At 35.4% G+C, this 21,601-nt stretch overlaps 1 protein-coding gene across 2 annotated transcripts in view; it reads left to right on the forward strand.

The window, feature by feature from the left end:
• Positions 1–21,601, forward strand: part of GPC5 (glypican 5) — a 763,124-nt gene that overhangs the window by 431,387 nt on the left and 310,136 nt on the right. The window contains exon 8 of one of the 2 annotated variants that reach the window (XM_075089590.1): positions 19,563–19,650. The exons of the other annotated variant lie outside the window; for it this stretch is intronic. Within the exon in view, the coding sequence (XP_074945691.1) occupies positions 19,563–19,650 (88 nt within the window). The remainder of the gene's footprint in view (positions 1–19,562; positions 19,651–21,601) is intronic. 2 annotated transcript variants of the gene reach the window in all.

A 21,601-nucleotide genomic window follows, 5' to 3' on the forward strand; every position in this document is an offset into this window, starting at 1 on the left:
GCTGGGACAGCTGACCCCAACTGACCAAAGGGATATTCCATAGCTTGCAACATCATGCTCAGCCTATAAAGTAAGGGGGAGAAGAAAGAAGAGGGGGGCATTAGAAGCGATGGCATGTGTCCTCCCAAGTGACGGCTATGCGTGATGGAGCCCTGCTTTCCTGGAGATGCTGAACACCTGCCTGCCCATGGGAAGGAGTGAATGAATTCCTTGTTTTGCTTTGCTTGTGTGCGCGGCTTTTGTTTTATTTATTAAACTGTCTTTATTTCAACTCATGAGTTTTCTCACTTTTACTCTTCCAGTTCTCTCTCCCATCCCACCGAGGGGGAGTGAGTGACTCAGTTGCCGACTGGGGTTAAACCATGACACTCAAGTACAGATATCTAAAGTTAGTTAGACAAGTGTTTCCTTTAGTTAGGTTCTTTTGCTTTTGCTGTGGTATTGACTTTATTTTTCTTATTTTTAGGTAAGGTATAAATACTTTTCAATGTAGTTTACTGTTTTATTGTCAAGATCTCTAATGTTTTGTAACAAGATAAAATAGAGGGGCTACTTGCAAATACAGCTAATACGGCCTGTAAAATGGAATTCACGTTCTCTGAAAAGCCTCGTTTGCTAGGAGCCTTTTTTCTGTCATCTATGATGGAGAAAATAGTTACTGGTGCAAAAGGAGGTGGGAATGGCTGTGAATCCCATGGTGTGTTTGGTTATCAAACTGTCTTGGCGTCTGTTTTACCTGTTTCACTTTTCAGATTTGGAACACAGAAAAATAAATGTTAAAACTACAACAAACCAGAACTTTCATGACCATTATATTAAAAAGGAATAATTTCTCTCAATTTAAAAGGAACTGTAAAATACTTTTTTAATCTGCTTATGAAAGAATCAGCTTCTTTTTCAAAATTGTGAATCACAGCAGACCTTTATATTTCAATCTATTTTTTAAACAGATTGTAACAGTGATAAATGTTATTCTGTGTACTCAAAGGTTTGCAGTCAAAGGTAGTTCCTCTGCCTGTCATGTGTCTCTAGTCTTTATTATATTCTTTAAAAAAATCAAAGTATGTCATCTCCTGAGAGTTCCCTTTGCAACCTGTGCAGAGACTTATATTCAATTACTTTCATATTCGCATCTTGCACTATTAATGATTATAACTCCAATGCCTTGAATAATCTGCTTCTTGGTAATTCATGTTCAGACCATTTTTTAACTTTTAAATTAAAGAGAATCAATTACTTTGATTGTTACATAAACTTAGCACTATGTTTTTTTCCTAGAAATAATCTCTATGGGAGATGTGACTATGCAAGGTCTAGTTCTTAAAATCTGCAAAATGTGTGTGAATATTTAAAAAAAAATCATCAAAATTTTCCCAAAGAAGGGTGAATCCATTTTAAAATACTCAGTTATGACCTGTGTTCTGTGAAGCAATGTGTCTGTGAGACAACAACTGTTTCCTTTTTCTTCTGTTCTTCTAAAGGGAAGTGGTTAGACATATGTATAATTCCAGTCTGGCCTGTGAATATGAAGCCTCTTTTCTGAAATTAATCTGCTAATAGGCACAAGTACTGTTTTTTACTTTCTAGGAAAAGATAAAGCAAGGGAAAAGTATTCTTTGTGTTCTGATCCTCTTGGAAGGATTCCCCTCTAGATCAGACACCTAATAGTGGGAGTGGGACTCAACTGCCTAGATATGCTGTCATTTTAGTAGATCATTTCAGGAGTCTGTTTCAGTACGTGCTCACTAGTTTCTTTTGACTGTGTGAACTGTGTTTCTAGTGACTATAGCAGGAGCTAGCTCGCATTAAACCTTGTACTCTAGATACTTACATTTAGGTAAGTGAATCTGGAGATAAATTCCACTCTTTGTGTTTTCAAAGGTTGGCTAACTAGAACAACTCTTTGTCAGATGTTGACCAGTAGCAGTGAGATTAGACATGCTAAACATGAGTAATTTTTCTAACTTGGAACCCCATTAAGCAGATTCTGCTCAGGGCCAGTAGATGTGCTTAAGGAAGGGAAAATCTGCTGCTGCTTTGTGATTTACCCAGTTGCAGAAACAGAGGGTTATGCCACAGCTCAATAGACACAGACTTCATCAAAGGCATCCTTTGTGGTGCCATATAGTCACTAGCATTTTTTATGTCAATTCCATTAGGTCTCTGAAACATAGATCTTTTCTCCCGTTTAGCTTCCTTTCTCAAGTATATGTTGCATGTAGTCATCCCCAGGTAACTGCTTTTACAGCACAAAGATAAATTAAGGGCCCCCTGAGTAGCTGGTACACTTCTCCTTCAGACATATGATTTGGGCTTGTTATGAATGTTGTGGGCATGAAGAAATCATATGGAAATATGTGCCAAGTTTCCAGGAAGGGAATGGACCTCTCATTCTTATTTTATTATCAATAATGTCCTAAGCATTATAGGCATGAGTCAAACAATGTCATTTTAATTCAGAACCAAGAGGTCTCCGAGACCCAACCTGGAAGAACAAAAATGTAGCCTTGAAAAAGGTGGTAGACTAGAATAAAATGCCTAAGAATAAGAAACTTGTCCCAAAGAAAGGGAATTTTGGGTGGAGAAGTCTAATGTCCTTGTTCACTACCTTTATTGTGTCTGTTCTATCTTTTTTTTTTTTTTTTTTCTGGTGGTTATGGGCTTAAATAGAAATGCTGCCATGTGTAAGACTCCGGCTCCAAGGCCAAAGGGTGAATCCTGTGACCAGCTTTAGGATGTGAGAAACAGTTCAGGACACTTGCACAGGGACAGTGAAATAGAAAGCATAACACTCTTAAGACAGCCTTATGGATTGCAACAGTGACATTTGAAAAACATATCAGTTTTTAGACAGAGTGGAGACAGCTGGCTGTTAAAAAATACTATTTCTAAAACACCAGGAAGAGAAATCAGAATATGACATTTGTTCTTAAAGGAATAAGCTATGTATGAGCTAAATAGCTGCAAAATAATCCCTTAGTACATATTGTGTGGATACCTTACATAAAGAAATTCAGTCATTAGCAAAGAAAGAATGAACTAGTAATTAAGATGAAGGTCTCCTAACCAAATTGTTCAGCAAAAGCTAGTTATAGACAAAAATATTGATCACACATTGTGACTTGGAGAAGTACTTGAGATTTACAAAAACATTTATTGTTTGTTAAATGTTGGCTAGTTAAAAGTGCACATGAGGGATTTTATATTCAATAATTAAACATGTGTGCTCATGTGTTTAAATGAGGATAATAAGGAACTTGAATAGGTTTCCAGTTTATGATGTGCTAGTCTCTGATACTTCCAAGACTTAGACACACCTTAAATATAGGCAAACTAAGAGCACTGACTATTGGTTGGAAATTGATTGAACCGAGAATGTTGCCTCTGCTGCCCACCTTGCCTGTCCACTGGAGCTGTATCTCCTCTAGCCAGCAGAGTTGAACTACACCATAACTGTTTAGAGACCAACAATTTAAGGTAAACTGAATATTTCTTCTGTATTTGAATATAAGTGTGGCGTGTTGATTTGGCTGGTTGCCAGATACCCACCCAGCTGCTCTCTCACTCACTCTCCTCAACAAATGATAAAAAAATATGATAAGATGAAAAATTTTGTGTGTCAAGATAAAAACAGGGAGATAGATCACTTCCTAATTACCAACACAAGAAAAAAAGTACTCAGGGAAAAGTAATTTCTTGCCAATTAAAATGAAGTAGGATGGTAAGAAACAAATACAAAACTAAAAGCACCTTCCTCCAATCAGCACTCAACCTCACTGCTTCATTTCCAGCATCTTTGCTTCATTCCCAGCATCTTTACCTCCTCATGCCACCAAGTGGTACAAGGGCAACAGGGAATGGGAGTTGCAGTCAGTTCATAACAGCTCCTTTCTGCTCAGCCTTCCTGCTCACATTTTCTTCCCTGCTCCAACATGGATCCTCTCCATGTGCTGCAGGCCTTCACGATAAGATTGCTGCAGCATGGGCTCCTCTCTACAGGCTGCAGGTTCCTTCAGGGCACATCCACCTACTCCAGCATGAGGTCCACCACAGGCTGCAGTGGGCTATCAGCACCAGTACAGTACCCTGCATGGGCCGCAGGGGAGTTTCTGCTCTGGTGCCTGGAGCATCTCTGCTCCCTCCTTCTTCTCTCACTCTGGCATTTACAGGGTTGTTTCCCTTTTTTCTTTCCCCACACACACCTTACATTGCCAGGCAGCATTTTGCCTTTTCTTAAGTGCATTTTTTCCTGAAGCACCGTCTTGACTGACAGGGCTCAGCTGTGCCCTACAGTGGGTCTGTTGGAGGTGGCTGGAACCAGCTGTGTCCAGCATGAGGCAGCCCCGGCCACTCCTCATGAGGGATGCCCCTGCAGCCCCCAGCTGCCAGCGCTTGGCCATATAAACCCAGTGCAAGAGCACACTAGGCACTGGTGTGTCAGGTACCACAGGGGACTCCTCTGTCGTTATCAAGGGGGAATCACTTTTGGAAGCCAAGTGGACAGGTTGAGGAATTAATCAGCTCAGTTTAATCACTTGTTTAATCCTGCCCTATTCATGAGTAAGCCTTCTGGACAGCCCTGTGAGCTCAACTGTGAGTCTATTGCTGTACTCACACTATGGAAAGGGCAAAATTTGAAAGGTTTAGCCTGTCAGATGTCAAAAACTGTTAGTTCTTTTACATCTCTCTCTGCAGTAAGTTAACAAGTGTATTGCTCCAAGAGTTCTTATTTTAATTTAATCAGATTTTTAAAAGTAAAAATCAGAGAGAATATTTTGCTTGTAGATCTGCTTATGTACAGTCAGGACTTCAGCTGCTCCAATTCCTATGCCAAGTAGTTTTGACAGATTCAGGACTAGTTCTTTTGAGGCAGTCACCGACTGCCAAAAATCCTAGTAGCTTCGAATTGTGAAAAAATGGTCCAATGATTGATGGATTTGTTAACAACTTCCACAGAAAAGGGAAAATATCAATAGATGTTGGAAATAAATGGTAACTTCTCATGACCCGTGCTGAGCGACAATGGCCCAGGGCTGAGCTGCCAGTGATTGTGCTTTAAGGCTCTCGTCAGTGGACTGAGGAAGTTGTTGCTTCTGCTTCTCAAGATTTACTTCTTTGAATGTGCTGAGCAAGATGTGTGATGTATAACACCATAGCAAATACCACAGAAAGGAAAATATAATATGTAATTAAAGAGATTGCGATAAAACCTGTGAACCCAGTAACATTTTTAGGAAATTATGAAGTAGTTTTCTAGCAAAATATAAAATATAATATTAAGTTCCTTAACAACTCTTATTATTACCAGAGCCATAAACTTTAAATTATTTTATTGTGCAGCAATTCTATGAAATGTAAGTCACAGAATGTAAAATAGAGAGTTTAGAGAGATGGATTCAGAAAGAGAATAGTCAGGGTTTTGTTTTCTTTTCTAGTCAGTCCTATCACCTTTTTTCCTCCTTTTTTGTTTCTCCTCCTTCTAATTACCTACCATTTGTCATCTTATGTCAACTGATACAATTATAAGTCATTATTTAGGATACTAATAGCCCTAGAAGCAGTTGCCTCACACATAAACTCTCATGCCCAAATGGCCACTTACCAACGAACTAGATTTTAATTTCTCATCATTCATTACTGTTCCAACTAGTCTGAACAGAACAATTGAAGAACAGCAGGTGATTTTTATTTCAGTTCTTTAAGCTGGTTTCTTAACTTACGCTTTTAACAGCAGTGTACTTTCACAGTGAGAAGGCAATTAATTCTTCTGTATGCCAGAAGATGCCACTGCAGCACTCGCTGACAAACAGCAAAGACTGATGGCAGGGGAGAAGGCTATGAATATTATCAGGTATAGCATCTGATTGATTGTTCCTGAGCGGGTATTACTGCGAGTATCCTAAAAAAAAAAAGGTCTTAATTTGAAAAGAGAATGAGATTCTGCAGTATTTTTGATTTTTACAAAGAAGAAGAAAAAGCTTCTAGATACTGGGAATTAAATGAAATAGTTATTTTATGGCATAATTTAATTAACTGATATCCTAACACAGTATTTGCCAGCTTGGATATCTATGCACTACAAGGCTGTAACGAACATCAGTACGAGCACAGGTTCTTTCTCCAAAGGGTTTTTCTAGAAAGGATTTCCCCACTGTTTAACATACTATATAAATCACTTAAAAGAATAGTCTCCTTAGGTTACTATTTCATTTTGCTCTACATCCAGTTAATCGCAGAGAGGTTTGATATCATCTATCTACTGCAGTGTCATGGTTCTTTTTTCTTCTTTCTTTTTCTTTAAGAAAATGCTGGCAGTGAGCAGTCCATCACCAGCTTTAGAAACTAGGCTTTTCCCCAGGCAATAAAGAAACAGGGCAGCCAAAAAATACTTCCCCAAAAGATCTATCTAACAAGATATTTTATTTTATTTTATTTTATTTTATTTTATTTTATTTTATTTTATTTTATTTTATTTTATTTTATTTTATTTTAAACAGTTTGAACATTTTACCTCTTGACAGCTATGCTACTTGCTGGTGACAGAGGAGAAAAGGGAGGAAGGTTACTGTGGAGCGCTACTGATGGTCAGAAAAGCTCAAATTGATAATCTATAAAGAAATACAATAGGAGGAAGCACTTTAAAAGCACTTCCTTGAACAAGCTCTCTATTAATTTAAAGTTTGTCCTCAGAGATGGGGTGGTGCCTACATCAGGGAGCAAGCATGTGTGCACGTATGCTTTCTAGTAGGACACTGCAATGTACTGTCTAATGTGAATGTCACCAAACAGACGACCAGAATGCATTATTGAAATTTAAGTTGTGCAGGGTTTTCTGCTATGAAATGTGGAAAACAATTATTAACCACAAGCAATGTACAATGTAAATTCTATGCCATGTATTAGTAGTGAAAAAAAAATTCAGTTATTACATACAGATGTCATGTCTTGAGGTCAAGTAGGTTTATCAGCTGATGTTTAGAGTTTATGATACTTCTGCCTGAGTAGAAGGAGGCCCAACTTAACTCTGTGTGGGGTTGGGGGAAAAAGGAATGTTTTTTAAGTCAGTCATAGGATCGTAAAGTATCCTGAGTTGGAAGGGACCCATGAGGATGCCCAACTCCTGACTCCACACAGGGCATCCTAGAACTTAATCCATACCTCTAAGAGCATTGTCCAAATGCTTCTTAAACACTGACAGTCCTGAGACCATGACCACTTCCCTGGGGAGCTTGTTCCAGTGCTTGAACACCCTCTCAGTGAAGAGCTTTTTCATAATATCCAATTTGAACTTCCCCAGTGCAGTTTTAAGCTAGTCCCTTGCATCCTGTTGCTGGACACCAGAAAGCAGAGATCAGCACCTCCCTCTCTGCTCCCTATCATGAGGAAGTTGTAGATAGCACCAAGGTCACCCCTCAGTGTCCTTTTCTCTAAGCTAAACAAATCTAGTATCCTCATGCCCTCTAGTCCTTTCACTGTCTTTGTTGCCCTCCTACAGACATATTCTAATATTTTTATATCCTTCATATATTCTGGAGCCCAAAACTGCACACAGTACTTTAGGTGAGGCTGCAGCAATGCTTAGTACAGTGGGACAATCACTTCTTTAGCTACACTGCGTTTAAGTCACCTCAGGATACGATTGACCTTTTTGGCTGCCAGGGCACATTGTGGACTCATATTGAGCTTACCATCAACTAAAATTGCCAGATCCCTGTCTTCAGGGCTGCACTCCAGCCTCTTCTCACTGAATCTATATGTCCATCCAGGAATACACCATCCCAGGTGCAGAATTTGGCATTTCTCCTTTTTAAATTTCATGCAGTTGTTGATTGTTGAGCACTCCAATCTATCAACATCTCTCTGTAAGGCCTCTCTGCCCTTGAGGGAATCAATGGCTCCTCCTAATTTAGCATCATCAGCAAACTTACTTAGCGTGCACTCAATTCTTGTGCCCAGGTCATTGATAAAAACGTTGAAGAGACCTGGCCCTAAAATTGAGCCCTGGGGAATACCACTAGTGACTGGCTGACAGCCAGGCGTTACCCCATTTACTGCAACTCTTTGAGCCCGACCCTTCAGCCACTTGTTCACCCATCATATTGTGTGCATGTCTAGCTGTATGCTGGACATTGTATCCAGAAGGATACTGTGAGAGGCAGTACCAAAATCTTTGCTAAAATAAAAAAAAAATCCCCAAAACAAAACTCTATGTCCACTGCCTTCACTTCATCCACTAGTCAAAAGTGATGATAAGTGTTTCCACATCCACCACATCTATTCAGCTTGTTAGGTGTGCTTAGTAGCTCTATTGTTAGAACTACCTTTCAACTCTTTAGTTGCAATAACAGAATTTGTCATCAGAATTCAGAAATTACCATGTAGAATAAAAGCCTGGTCTCTGTGTCACATAGAGCACTGCCAGGTGCTAGGGAAACTGGGGATGTCTTTTACATCACTGAAATTTATGCCTTCTTAGCTATCGTCATGAAACACTAGCCAATCACTCTGTCCTTTCTTTCAAAGTAGTGAAAGAGTATGTAAGGAGGAACCAGAAAGTATACTTAATCCAGTGACAGAATATTGAACAGCTGATTACCATGAGGCACAACTGCAATTCACGTATTATCTGCCTATTAAAATTTTGATTAAATATTCTTATATCAAATGTTTTTGCTGGAACAGTCAAATGACTTGAATACACTTATGAAATTCGTCTAATAAAAGCAAATGCTATTACATGATGGCAGTCCTGCGGACTGAACCTTAGCCTTCTTACTAGACTGACCATAAAAATGTTATACAGTGATTATACATTGAGACTTTTACTTTGCTTACTGTCATGGTAACTTTTTTTCATTGCTTCTCCATAACATCTCATCTTTGCATCTTTTGGTTTTGTGACTACAAAGCACATATCCTAAAGCTAAGGCTATAGAATACACTTACATTCTTAAGTTATATTTATATAATTAAACGTTTTTTAGTGCACAAAACTTCTTTGCATTTTGGCAAAGAAGGTAAAGTAAATAAATCTTGTAGCCCATCTGTTTCAAATGTAGGGTCTTCTTACCAGTAACTACGATGACTTTATCTGGAAAATAAGATTTATTAAAAATATATCTACCTTATATACAGCTAAAAATTTCTGAATAAAGGTATATTTGGAAATAAAATAGGACCTCCAAAATTAATCTTAATACTAGCAAACACCTAACACAATTTCTATCATAGCCCATGGGTTTTATGTTTATGGGTGTTCAGTGATCCATATATTATTTAGAAGCACCAAATATTAGGTACCTATGAGTCAGAGTGGCATGTGGCTGAGTCATTTAGCATGCAATAGAGAATTTTCTGATGACTCATAGGTAGGGCAAGCGATATGGCCACAGGATATTATGTCACTGTGCACATAATTTTTGCAATGATAAACTGCTTATTTCTACTTTTACTGCATTTGTATCATCTTTATGCTTACCTATTAAAAAGTATAATGGATCCAAAATCACCTGTAATGAAGCGTTTAGTCACAGCTGTGCCCATTTCTCAGTCTTTTCTCATTTTGGAAAACAGAACTAGTAAATATTGTGAGAAAATGTTGAGAGTAATTAAAACTGAACACTTTTATGGACCACTTCTGAATATTCCTTTTTATGAAATTATCTACATTTTGCTAATATTTTATTAAATGACAACAGAAATTGCAAAAAGAAAGAGAGCGTGAATGTGCTTTTAGTTCGTTTTGCAGTTCGAGTAGCAGTGTTTCCTCTCACATAGTCTGATTCTGAAAAATTTTACAGGTCACTGGGAAAAAAAAAGAAGTAAAAACTGAGATTGAAAGTAGAACATCTGAAGACGCAAGTGGTGAGGTTAAGGTGGCTAAAACTAAGAAAATAAAAAAAAGTTGCCTTATTTTATCAAGCCTTTTTTGTTTCTTATTCCAATGTATACCTATTACCTTGTGAAAGGTAATACAGATGTAGGAAATAAGAAACAGATTATCATTGCAATCTCTTTAACTTCCAGGTGTTCAGTTTTTAAACAAATGATTACATCAATCTAATCACCATTTCCAAAGGCAAAGACTAAGAAAAATGAGTAGTTTTTTCTGCACATTCTTTTTTTTCATCCTTTTAATTCACAAAAGCCACATAGTGAGACATTCTACAACTGAACCAGTAGTCTATGTACAGGACACCTACTGAAGAATTAGCATATTATACTCTCTGAAGAAGGATGTTTCAACACATCAGTATAATAATTCTACAAAGAGGCATATAGCATATTTTATTAAGGTTGTGTGTGGTCAGCATCTCATGGCATTATGGAGGAAACTATACAGTATTTTCAGACTGTGTTACTTCTGATTTTTTTTTTACTATTGGTTACAAAAGTTTCTGTTTTCACGAAGAATGTTTTTTTCCTTGGAATTTTTCTTTTCATTGCAAGGTATCCCATTAGCATGTATTTAGATCGTATCTAGTCTTTGTAATCCAGGAATTAACTAAAGCAAATTTAAAAATTGTAAATATCAATGAAGTGATTGAATAGTATATTTAGTATGCTAGCAGATTTGGCAATTAGTAAGGTCATGTGATCTTCAGTATTGAGAATGGCTATTCTCATATTAAAATATGAAAAAAAAATTTCTCCAGTTATCTATTCTTGCTTATAATGTGGATCTTTTATTTTTCTCTTACCATGGAAAACTGGAAAATTTGTCTTGCAATCTTTGACATGTCAATTTTCCTTATATTATCTGTGCTTCATTTCTTACTGTCACCTACGTATTTAGTGAGTCTTCAGTCTTCAGTGAGTCTTTGTGTTAGTTTATTTTCACAAGGAAGATAAACTGATACTGAAATCATCAGATTTATTTGATTAATGGAAGTACTTCTCTCGTTGTTTTTCTGATTATAGTAAGAAGTTAAGTAGCAGATTTGTTTGTTTGTTTTGTTCATAATTCAGAATGTCCAGCTTAGAAGTACTCTATCCTTTGGCTTTTTTTTCTGGAGTGTATTAGCAGTGTTTTTTTCACCATATCCTTTGTTTTCTACCATGCTCTTTGACTGTTTTTAGCACAGAACATTTCAGTTTCACTCATCTATCTGAAGCAATCTACTAGCTCTCCTTTCCTTTTTTTTTGAACAAGGAGTCCCTCATGCTGCTTTAACAAGGTTTCACTGAATACCCATTACAAAAATTAACAGCTCAAAAATCGAATTTCTAATAGGTTTGAATTTCCTCCTGAGTATTTTAATGCATTTTGTTTCTTTTTATTCCCCTTTTATTGTTTTAAGCTGTAAAATTTTCCAAATTTTTCCACAAATATAAGCAATGCTAAAAATGTATTAAAGGACATTTTCCTGTAATCCCATGATTTATAGAGCTCTGCCTTTAACAGGGCAACAAATACCCACAAACTGTGATAAATTGAGACAGCTGACACAACTTTAGCTACCCTAATATTTTAAACAGATTTCAGACTTTGGGATCATAGAGAGATACAGTCCTTGTCATAACACTTATGATATTTATTCCCATTCCCAAGCTTTCTTCTATAATGAGTGAGACGAAGGGCAAGAAAGGATGAAGGTGATACTACATACTGTGGTATTACCGTGCATTCATATGTGGGCAACAAGCCCCATTCCTAAGCCAGAGAGACCATCTCCAGCTTCACTAAATATTGGTTTAAAAAGTTAAATTGTATTGATCATATTGATGAATTCAGTGACCATGGAACACACACATCTGCTCTCCTCCTTCTCTTAATCTGTATAAAGAAAATAACAGGTTTCCGACAGGAGTTCAAGATCCAAAGAAACAGCAAATTGATTGCTGCTCCTTTTTTTTTGTATTTTCTTGAGGCTACGAAGAGCAAAAAAGCAGTCAGAGGCCTGACTCTGTTTTTGTAAAAATGACCAGTTCCTCTTTTATTAGTGGAGTATTTGGCTGTCAGCAATACAGTATGGAGAATGAACATAGTTAGCTTGTTTGGTTTGAGTACATGTATTTGTGTAAAAAGCAACCAAATTAAATTTTTTTAGCACATTGAATATCAAATATTGATTTCTCTGCTAAATTCATTCCAGTCACCAGGTTTGGATTTTTTAATAATAAGGCTCAATAAAAATGTAAATAACTAAACTGCTAAAGAGTTAATTGAATAAACTGTATTTATTGAAATTATTTTATTCTTTACATTGAAATTTATGTCTAATTTATAGTAGTGTTTTTGTACCATATATGCAATAGCATACACTGACTAATTGCACGCATCCTTCTTTTGCTTTATATAGCTTAGTTAAACACACAAAAATAATAGGTATAATGCCTTATAACAAAAATAAGAAAATTATTTGTATTTTAAAACGAAATAGACCCACACTGAACAGGAATGTATTTTATAAGGGAAGGCAGTTAAAGACTGAAAATAAGAACTGCTTTTCTGTACTGTAAAAAGTATCTAGATTAGTTTTGATCATCTAGGAATGCACGGTGTCTGAAGAAGCTATATAAGAGGAAATTACACTAAAACCAGATAAATATAATTCTGTTCTACTAGCTGAAAGGAGAACTTGTTATAATTTTATCTTCTACAAAGGTTTCTGTATCATGGTTATCACCACATGGTCACGAGTTACCTTAAGCAACATGACTAATAATCTGTCACATCATGTGTGTTTTCCCCTTCTCTCCTCACGGAAGAAGGATGCGTGCACTGGAATTTTTAATTCGCTACAAACCAAGGTCAAAGAATTCCGTCTTATATCTTAAGTGCCAGAACCTGTGCCTCTGATGATCTTTATCTAGCTTGGCTAAAGACTTGAATGCACAGTTTGTAATTTTGCTCCAAAAGCTGGGTTGTCATTAAAGAGAACTTTTCAATAGAAGTATGTGTTTAGTACAGTTCTCTCAGTTGAAGATAAAATAATATTTATCCCCAGTGTACATATGCAATGCTTAAAATAAAAATACTTGAAGTGTACTAAGGTATCCTATCAATCATCTCTTCATGGGACCCTAAGAAACCCAGTATACAGTTTAGCTTCCAAACAGAAGGCACCCATATGTTTTTAAACTCTCCCATAGCAGAAAGATGATTAGAGGAAAAAAATGTCATTCACATGAGACAATTAGAAATGAGAATGGGTAAAATGGATATAAGGAAATACGGATATAAGGAAATACGGATATAAGGGAATACTAAGGCCACACATTTTTTTATTTCAGTGAAATAACTGTTTCTGTCAATGAGTTTCCTACTCAAAACCAAATGCAACCAAATCCGTTAAATGAATGTGGTATGTACTTGTCCAACCTACATAATTAAAGAAATACAGTCTTGAATAATGTATTTTAGATGTGGGATGGAATACATGTTTGTATGATGGTAAAATCCTCTTGTCCATGACCAAGGCCAAAGAGTGCTAGACCAGTCTGAGAGGCAGCAGAAATCTCCTAAATATAAGCAATTGCATAGGTAAAAATGAATTCAATTTATCTTATTTTTTTATATTTCTGTATAGCTTTATCCCTACAGAAATTTTATTATTTATCCCTACCACAGAGAAAGGCTTTCAAATCAATGAAGTTATTGAAGTCCTGAATTATATCCCGAACTCTACAGTGACACTAACATATTTTTCTCAATTAATCAAACTCCAGAGGATAAAAACATATATGTTGACAACCATATCAAGAATTACGAAAATTTATTTTTAGAATGAAACAATTACTTGAGCCTGGATAATCTGAAAGGACTTATGAAAGTCATATGGATATGAAACAACTCATATTATTTGAAAAGAAACATAATTACTTTTCAAAATTGTAATCAGACATAATAGTCCTATTATACGTTATAACTTGAAAAGCATCACATACTTACCTTTCTTTTCCTTTCTTTTTTTTTAATTGAGCATAAGAATTACATCAGAAGGTAATGGGAAAGGAAATAATGATTAAATAAATTATTTCAAATTATAAAATATGTAAACAAGTACATAAATATCTATAAATAAACATAAATTTAAGCATATAAGTACTTTGTATTTAGCTATCAGGAACACAAAATCATAAATGGGAAAATCATATCTTTATTTACAGGGTTTTTCTTCTGTTTTTAGATACTGTGGATTACATTATAGAAATGTGATGTGACAAACAGTACTTTTTTTGTACAAGACATAATTTCTATGTTTCATTCTTAAATCTAAAGACAAAACTCAAAAAAATTTTTGTAGGTTTTTTGAAGAAAGGGTTATTTTTTTGTGTTTGTTTCCATTTTGCCTGGAGTATAGCATAATATGTATTAGCTACAGGTGCTAGTGCAAAAGTGAATATTATGTAATAGACTTAGAAATATATGACAAACTGAAGTCAGTGACAGAATTATATATTTTCACTTACAAAGTTTGGAGTCATGCTGATCTGAGGCTTAGTAGACTTATGGATCCTGATATAACCTGTATTTTGCAAACATTAAAAATATCCTTAATTCTGATTTTTCTGAGGTTGCTATGAACCTGTATAATTTAAATATGGATGAAATGGAGCATTTGCCATAGAGCATTTTGAAGTCTGAAAGGGGAGATCTCCACTTAATGTGCTACATTTAATATCTAAGAGTGTTCAGCTTGTAAAATTCTTTTCTTTCTTTTTATTCTTTAAAAGGGTAAATTAATAGGTTATTCTATTACTGGTACAACAACTGTCTTAAATTCTATTTTAGAGAGTTTTCTAGTTGTTGCTTAATATCTGTCAGGAATCTTTTCTAAATCCTTGTCTTTGAACAAACTGGTTACTTTTTAAAAAATTTTGACAACCTCTTGAAACACCATTAACTTGCAAAGAAGCCAAAATAACAGAAATATATTTGAAAATCTACTTTTCATGTAAAAGAAATATTTTTTAATAAAATCAAAATAATTCCATCCTAGAACAGAGCTTTCTGGCTGTTAAATGGCTTAGTATTTGCAGCTGTATGATATTAGTTTTACTGATGGCTTTTCCAGATTTTAGTTGCTGCTGTTTCTGTCAATAATGAGTGGATCGCCTAGAACTTGAAGTAAGAAAAAGATGGGTTTACTGACTAGATATTCATGTAGACTTGTCCAGACACTGTGTTCAAAGAAACCGGTGTTATATAATGTCATTGCCTTGTACCCTGAACTTTCTTCCCTTCCTTTTACTTTCTGCCCATCCCATTGGAGAAGGAAGTGAGTGAGGGGCTTGGAGGGTGTTTGGCTGTTGGCTGGGGTCAACCCACCATATATACATTGACAGATATTTATACCTATTCACTCTATTTATAAATATTACACATTTAATCTCTAAAATCCTATCCAATGACATTTCTAAACATATTTTTTATCTCCTACTTTGTCCTACAAGAAAAGTTCTGACCTGCTTTGCATGACCTCAACACATTCTTACTGCATGATTTTTTGTAACAATAATGAAGCATGAGTTATTAAAAAGTGACTTAAGATCCTACCTAGTGTTATGCTATGTCGTTGGGTACAGGGAAAAGATTAATTCCTTGCAGTTTTCATTTGGCTTACTAAGTAAATAAGACCTTGTGCTATATCACTCTTGAGTTTAACTCTGTGTAGCCAGTCACTTTAAGATACTATGCCCTTATGAATGCCTACAGTATAGAGAAAGACCTTTTCCCTGTGTTGTAAAAATAACATCCAAAGTTGCAATGAATCACACTATAAACAGTCCAAAGTATTTATGCTCAGAGATTAATTTATTTTTTTCATATACCAACCTTCTTATTAATCTTTTTTCCAAATATTTAACTGAAATATATGGTCCAAATTCTATCATTAGACAGTGTACGTATAATCAACCTTCAGTTCAAGTATGAAAGATGTACGAATATTTTTATTATTCTATTCATGTTCAAACAATGAATATAAGTGATACAAAGTGGGATTTGTCTCACTTTAAAAGTTATGTCCTAAATATAGAGTAATCTATGTTCACTTTATATTCTGCCCAGAAAATTGGATAACTCCAAATAAAGTTTTGTTGATCAAAAGTTATGTAATTAAGAAAACTGGGTTGAATTTTTCTCCATATGTAGCTATATTTCTATGATGATGAGGGAGATTCTAGATCACTCAGATAACTAAAAGTTATCTAAATATATTCAGATGCAAATCCAGCTTCAGGAATAAACCTGATTTTCAAAATATAACTTAGGCACTTTAACCAAACTTGTCTTGATTCCTAAAAGCCCAAGTTTTTGGTTTTCTTCATGGAAGTTAGGATTCTTACAGACTACATCCTCAGAGATAATTATGTGGCTAAACTTTATTTACTTTGCAGGAAAGGAGTCTAATTTATTTCTGAAAACTTTTTTTGTGAATTAACAGGTACTGTACAGCAAAATAATAGAAAGCACTGGAAATAATATATTTTAATTTCTGATGAACCAAAGGAATCTGATAAGATTTTAACCATTAAAAAGGTTGAATTCGACTGATAAATACAATATGTAAGACAGAAATGCATTTTTAGAAAAGACCTGGAAGATTTGGACTTCCAAATATATGATGAGGTTAGCAATACATATTACTACTTTTTTTCTTTTTTTTTCTTTTTTTTGTCAAAGGAGTTCATATTGATAAAACTACCTGATTTTAATGCACTGTCTATTGGGTCAGTGAAGCCAATACAGTTAATAATAACATATGCTTTTTGGTCAAAGACAATTCTTGTTTTTTAAAAATAATTACTTTAATACCCTGCATGCAGTGCATTACATTACTATGCACATGACATTTCAGTTTTCTTTTTTAAAAAAAAAAACAACTCTTTGTCTTTATTTTACTAAACTCTGGTAGTGGGCGTGCTTGCCAAGTTTTCATTACTAACATCTGAAAAGTCCTTTGAGAACTCACTGTTTATGTAAATTTTCTTAGCAACACTGGAGAGCTGAGTCTTTAGTACATTCATGAAGAAAATTCTGAGAACATAAGTAAAAATATCTTGAGACTGTTTCATGTAGTATAATTACTGCACGTCATTTTCTTCATAATCCTAGTACGATTTTTCATGATTGGTTTCTCAGTCTGAAGATGCATACGTTCTGTCTGTTCCACTAAATATGACTATTACAGGGACCTAATAAATCAAAGCCAGTCTGGTCCATTTCTTATCCTGGACAATGCCAGTCTGTGCTCAGAACTCAAAGTGTTCACATAATTGATTGAAAAAGAGATTTCTAACTTAAACAGGAAACATAGTCTTTGCTTCTTTGCAAGAATAAACTAGGCATTAATATTACAAATGCAGAAGAATGTTTTCAACCTCTGAGGGGCTCCTGCAGACTTGACCTGTCAATTACCTGCAGACTCTTTACTATCCAAAATAATTTCTCAAACAAAACATCTGTCTCTACTTAAGAGTTAGGATGCCCAATGAAGACAGTGAAAAGAAAGATGCCTTCTGTGAGTAACATGAATTAATTGAACTATGAAAGAAATAGTCTTTTAAAATGTATTTATTTTTCCATAGGATTTAATTTACTTTCATGCTTTCTTTACATTCATTTTTGTTGAATGCAAAGCTTAACCTGTACTGAAATTGTTTCTTTAGTTACATAAACATGATGAACTTCTAACATGTAAAAAAATATTTGTATTGTTTTGCAAAGCAACCATATATTATTTTTCTACTTAGAAATTTCTTTCCTGTTGAAATCTCTACCTAAAAGCAAAATCTCAGACAATAATTTCATACTATGAGATTATGAGACAAAGAACATTTATAGATATCAGCAGTTGGACTCTGTGTTTAGGAACAGAGTGATTTTCTGCATAAAAGCTTAATTTTTATTGTATTTGGAAAGATTTGCGATGGTGTCTTGTTCTGGGCGGATGCAACTTACTTTTGCATAAGCCATTGCTATGAGGATATTGTTCTAAGTCTGCCTTGGCTCCTTCCTCCAGTATTCTGTTTTAAAGTGAGGTATTGACTGAGGTGCCCTTTAACACCCGAGCACTTAATAGAACTCCTCTAGCCCCACCTCCCTAGGACTTGTTGCAGATTTTTCAATGATCCTATCAAATGAATAAAGGCAAGAAGCCCTTCTTCTCTTCTGAGCAAGTCTGTAGCATCGTTATGGGTTAGAACAACTTCAGTGACCTGTAGCCCACAGGACACTGGCTAGTTTTTGTGTGATGAACATGCAGAGTGGAGATTACGGATTTGCTCAGTCTATTGCGGAGCAAAGCACTGTTGTTTTTAAATCTAGCCAACAATTAACCTAGGTATCTTGTTTCTTTATTCAAAATATTTTCTAGTCACCTGTAAGACAAAAAGACCATAAACTTAAATATGTTATTTTTCATTTGGAATTTCAGTGTTTCTTCATGAAACTCTGTTTGGATTTGTTGATGTGATTTCACCTGTATTGCTATTCTCAAAACCTTTTCTAGCTCACCAGTTTTCTGTATATTATTTTAAGGAGAAGTCTGATAATATTTAATAAAGTTTTAAAAATCTGATCACATTTTAAGTATATTAATCTAAGGGCCTGTTCAACTGAACTGAAATGCCCATAGTCTCCAATAGTGTCCTATAGTAGATATATTTATTAATAGAAGCGTTATTGCTCTGTAGAAAAGTCGAGAAACTATATGGGGCACAAGACTTTTAGCTTGCCACCTGCTTAATGTAGTGCTTCTTTTCTGTATTCTTATATTAGGATTTGCTCTATTCTGGCGCCTCTGGCCTTTGCTGGAGCCAGCTAGGCTTTGCAATGAATTTGTAAACAACTTTGATGTGTCTGTGCCTTGCTTGCGTAATCTCGCCGCACTCGATCAGCATTGGTCTCTCTATATTTGTACTTTCCATCTTGTAGCCAAGTGCACCTGCTGCCAAGAGCTCTCACAACTGTCTTGTCATGCTGTCATCTTTCCTGCTACTTGTAGTGATTGCCTTAACTCTTCAGTGGAGAAAGCAATATTTAACAGTATAGTAGCTTGACACTTCTGGACAATGATCTGAGGCACAATACACAGCAGTTGCTATAACAGATTTTAGTTGCTATTTTCAGGGTTACTACTTAAGCCCTGAACAACAAAGTAAACTGTTTTCTTTGAATTGTTAGTATCATCTACATACTATAACACTAATAATGATAAGTAGCCAGATCACAACAAGATTCCTTTCAGCCCCAAATGCATTTGTTGTAACCAGAGAAAGATAGTCTAGGGTGAACTGGTAATCATTAATCTAGGATTTCTAAACTGTCTGGAGACCTTCAGCTGCTCTGGGAAAAAGGAAGAGTTCTTCTGCTGTAGTAGGTTTTTTACTGTAGTAGCTCTGCTGAGATGGAAAATTGGGCAATTTCCCTTATTTTGTTATTACTCAATACATAACTCTGCTGGTTTCTCATGGATATGTGCCCTGAACACAGTATGCTTGCTTAGTATCACTCCAGAGCTCAATGTTTCACAAACTGCATCTCTCCTGTCACCTATAAATTGTGTAATTCAATTTTTTTGTAATGCTATTTTTCTAAGTTTCTTTCGGTGCAGTTGTTTGTGAGTTGATTCACATACTATCAGATGCAGGTAGAGACTGCGCTGTGAAGAGACTGACCTTTGCCAATGGACAACACAAATGGTGAAAATTAAATTACCTTTTCTTTTCTCAGCCTTAGAAATTTAATGATGTTAGTAGCAAAGGAAATGACATCCACCTTAAAAATATGACATTTATCCTGCCAGTCTCCATTCAACTTTGTATTTTAAAACATTTTTTTTTTGTCTGTACCGCTAGCAGAAAGAGTGTCTTGTGGCCTGTCTTTTGGGTGATTTTTGAACAGCTAGTTTAATGCAATACTTCAAATGGAAATTTATAAAGTAGCATGATATTAAGAATTACTCCAAGCAATGTCCCTTCTTCAACACTTGAGAGATGCTTAAAATATTAGTGTATTGTGATATGGCATCTCAACAGAAATGAGACTGTCCTCCATACAGGATATAGGAATTTGAACTGCAGGCAAAAGAAGCTTGAAGCTCATCTGACGTCCTGCAGCAAACGCGGGTCTGTGGTAGCAAGTACTTAAATAAAAGCCACAAACTCACTGGGTTTTTACATTAACAAGGGGACAGAGGTGCATTGCTTTGAAAGAAACTCCCCAGTGTTACTGGCCACGACAGAGAAGTTACTATGCATTATATTCTGGCAAATTGTGTTCTTTGCCACAGAAAAGGTCCCTTAATAATTGTCAGAGAGTATGGAATGTGACCAGACCCTTTTTTCTTCACCTCCTGCCCAGTGGAAGCCTTCTAGTGCAGTAAAGACATCCAATCCTTGGAGTCAGTGAGTGTTCAAAGCTGTATCTAACTCCTTTTAAAGTAATTACTGACTTTATTTATGTTGAGTTCTCATCTGTGTTTTGGTATATGGTACAGTTATTATATGATGAAGCTTTAGCAGCTCAGTGATGATCAATACGGCAAAAAATAGTATTAATGTTGAGAGCATATTATTCCTTCTATAAAGCATTACGTCTTTATCTCTGCTTTTAATGTTATTCAGCTTTTTTTATGGGTAACTGAACAAAAGATACAATACAGATTTAGAACTGTTTTGGTCAACCTTGACAAAATACCCTTTGTATACATGGACATTTATTAATAGGCTAAAAATCACTGCAGAATATTCGCTGGCACAAAGTTGTGAACCTGTGTAGAAGACTATGGAAAACTTAAAATACTTCTGAAAAAATTTAAATACTCTCAGTCGGCCATGATGAACTTGTTTTCATTAAAAACCGGGACAACCATAATAAGGCACACTAAAGCTTAACATATTTCTTATTTTTCAAAGAGTAAAATAATTTTTAGACTACCATACTTATCTGAACTCCTTTCCTTTCAAAACTTGAAACTGAATGAACACATTTTCTTGATATTTGAATCACTGTTTTCAAGATTGCTCTTTGGCACGCCAAGCTTCAGGCTGAAGGACATGTTTACCATAGAGCTATGAACCTGTGAAACCAAGGGTTACAGTAAAACTGCTGGTGCAATGTTAACTACAGCAGTGTGAACAATTTCATTACATTTTTATTCATTATGAAAATCCTGTAAAGGAATTCCTAAGATATATGTAAATGTAGCAGACCAAGGACTGCGGGCCAAGGCTATGAATGTAATGCTCTTGCAAACTGCAACCACACCTTTGCTTAAATTATTACCTTCCTTATATTGTTTCCTGATTTTTTCTAATCATTAACCTTCTTTAATATTTTGACCATAAGTAAATTGAGATCCTATATGATGAGATTTCTTAGAAGTCTTTACATCTGCTTTCTTGGTCAAAATACCACATGTGTGTCTGTAGTTCTTGCCTTTATGGGACATAAGAAAGAAAACTTTTTATAGATGATAACTTGGCTAACTTAAGGCATGTTGTCATGGTAGGAAAGACTGCTTTAATATGCGACATGCATGTATATCATCCTGGATGACATATTATCAAAACTTGAGTGATTTTTCAATATGGACAAGGGTGAAGCTACATAACACAGAGGCAGTGGTTTGTATTCTCAATTCCTAAATAT

The sequence above is a fragment of the Phalacrocorax aristotelis genome, chromosome 1 (genome assembly GCF_949628215.1).
Source record: "Phalacrocorax aristotelis chromosome 1, bGulAri2.1, whole genome shotgun sequence".
NCBI classification, from domain to species: Eukaryota; Metazoa; Chordata; class Aves; order Suliformes; family Phalacrocoracidae; genus Phalacrocorax; species Phalacrocorax aristotelis.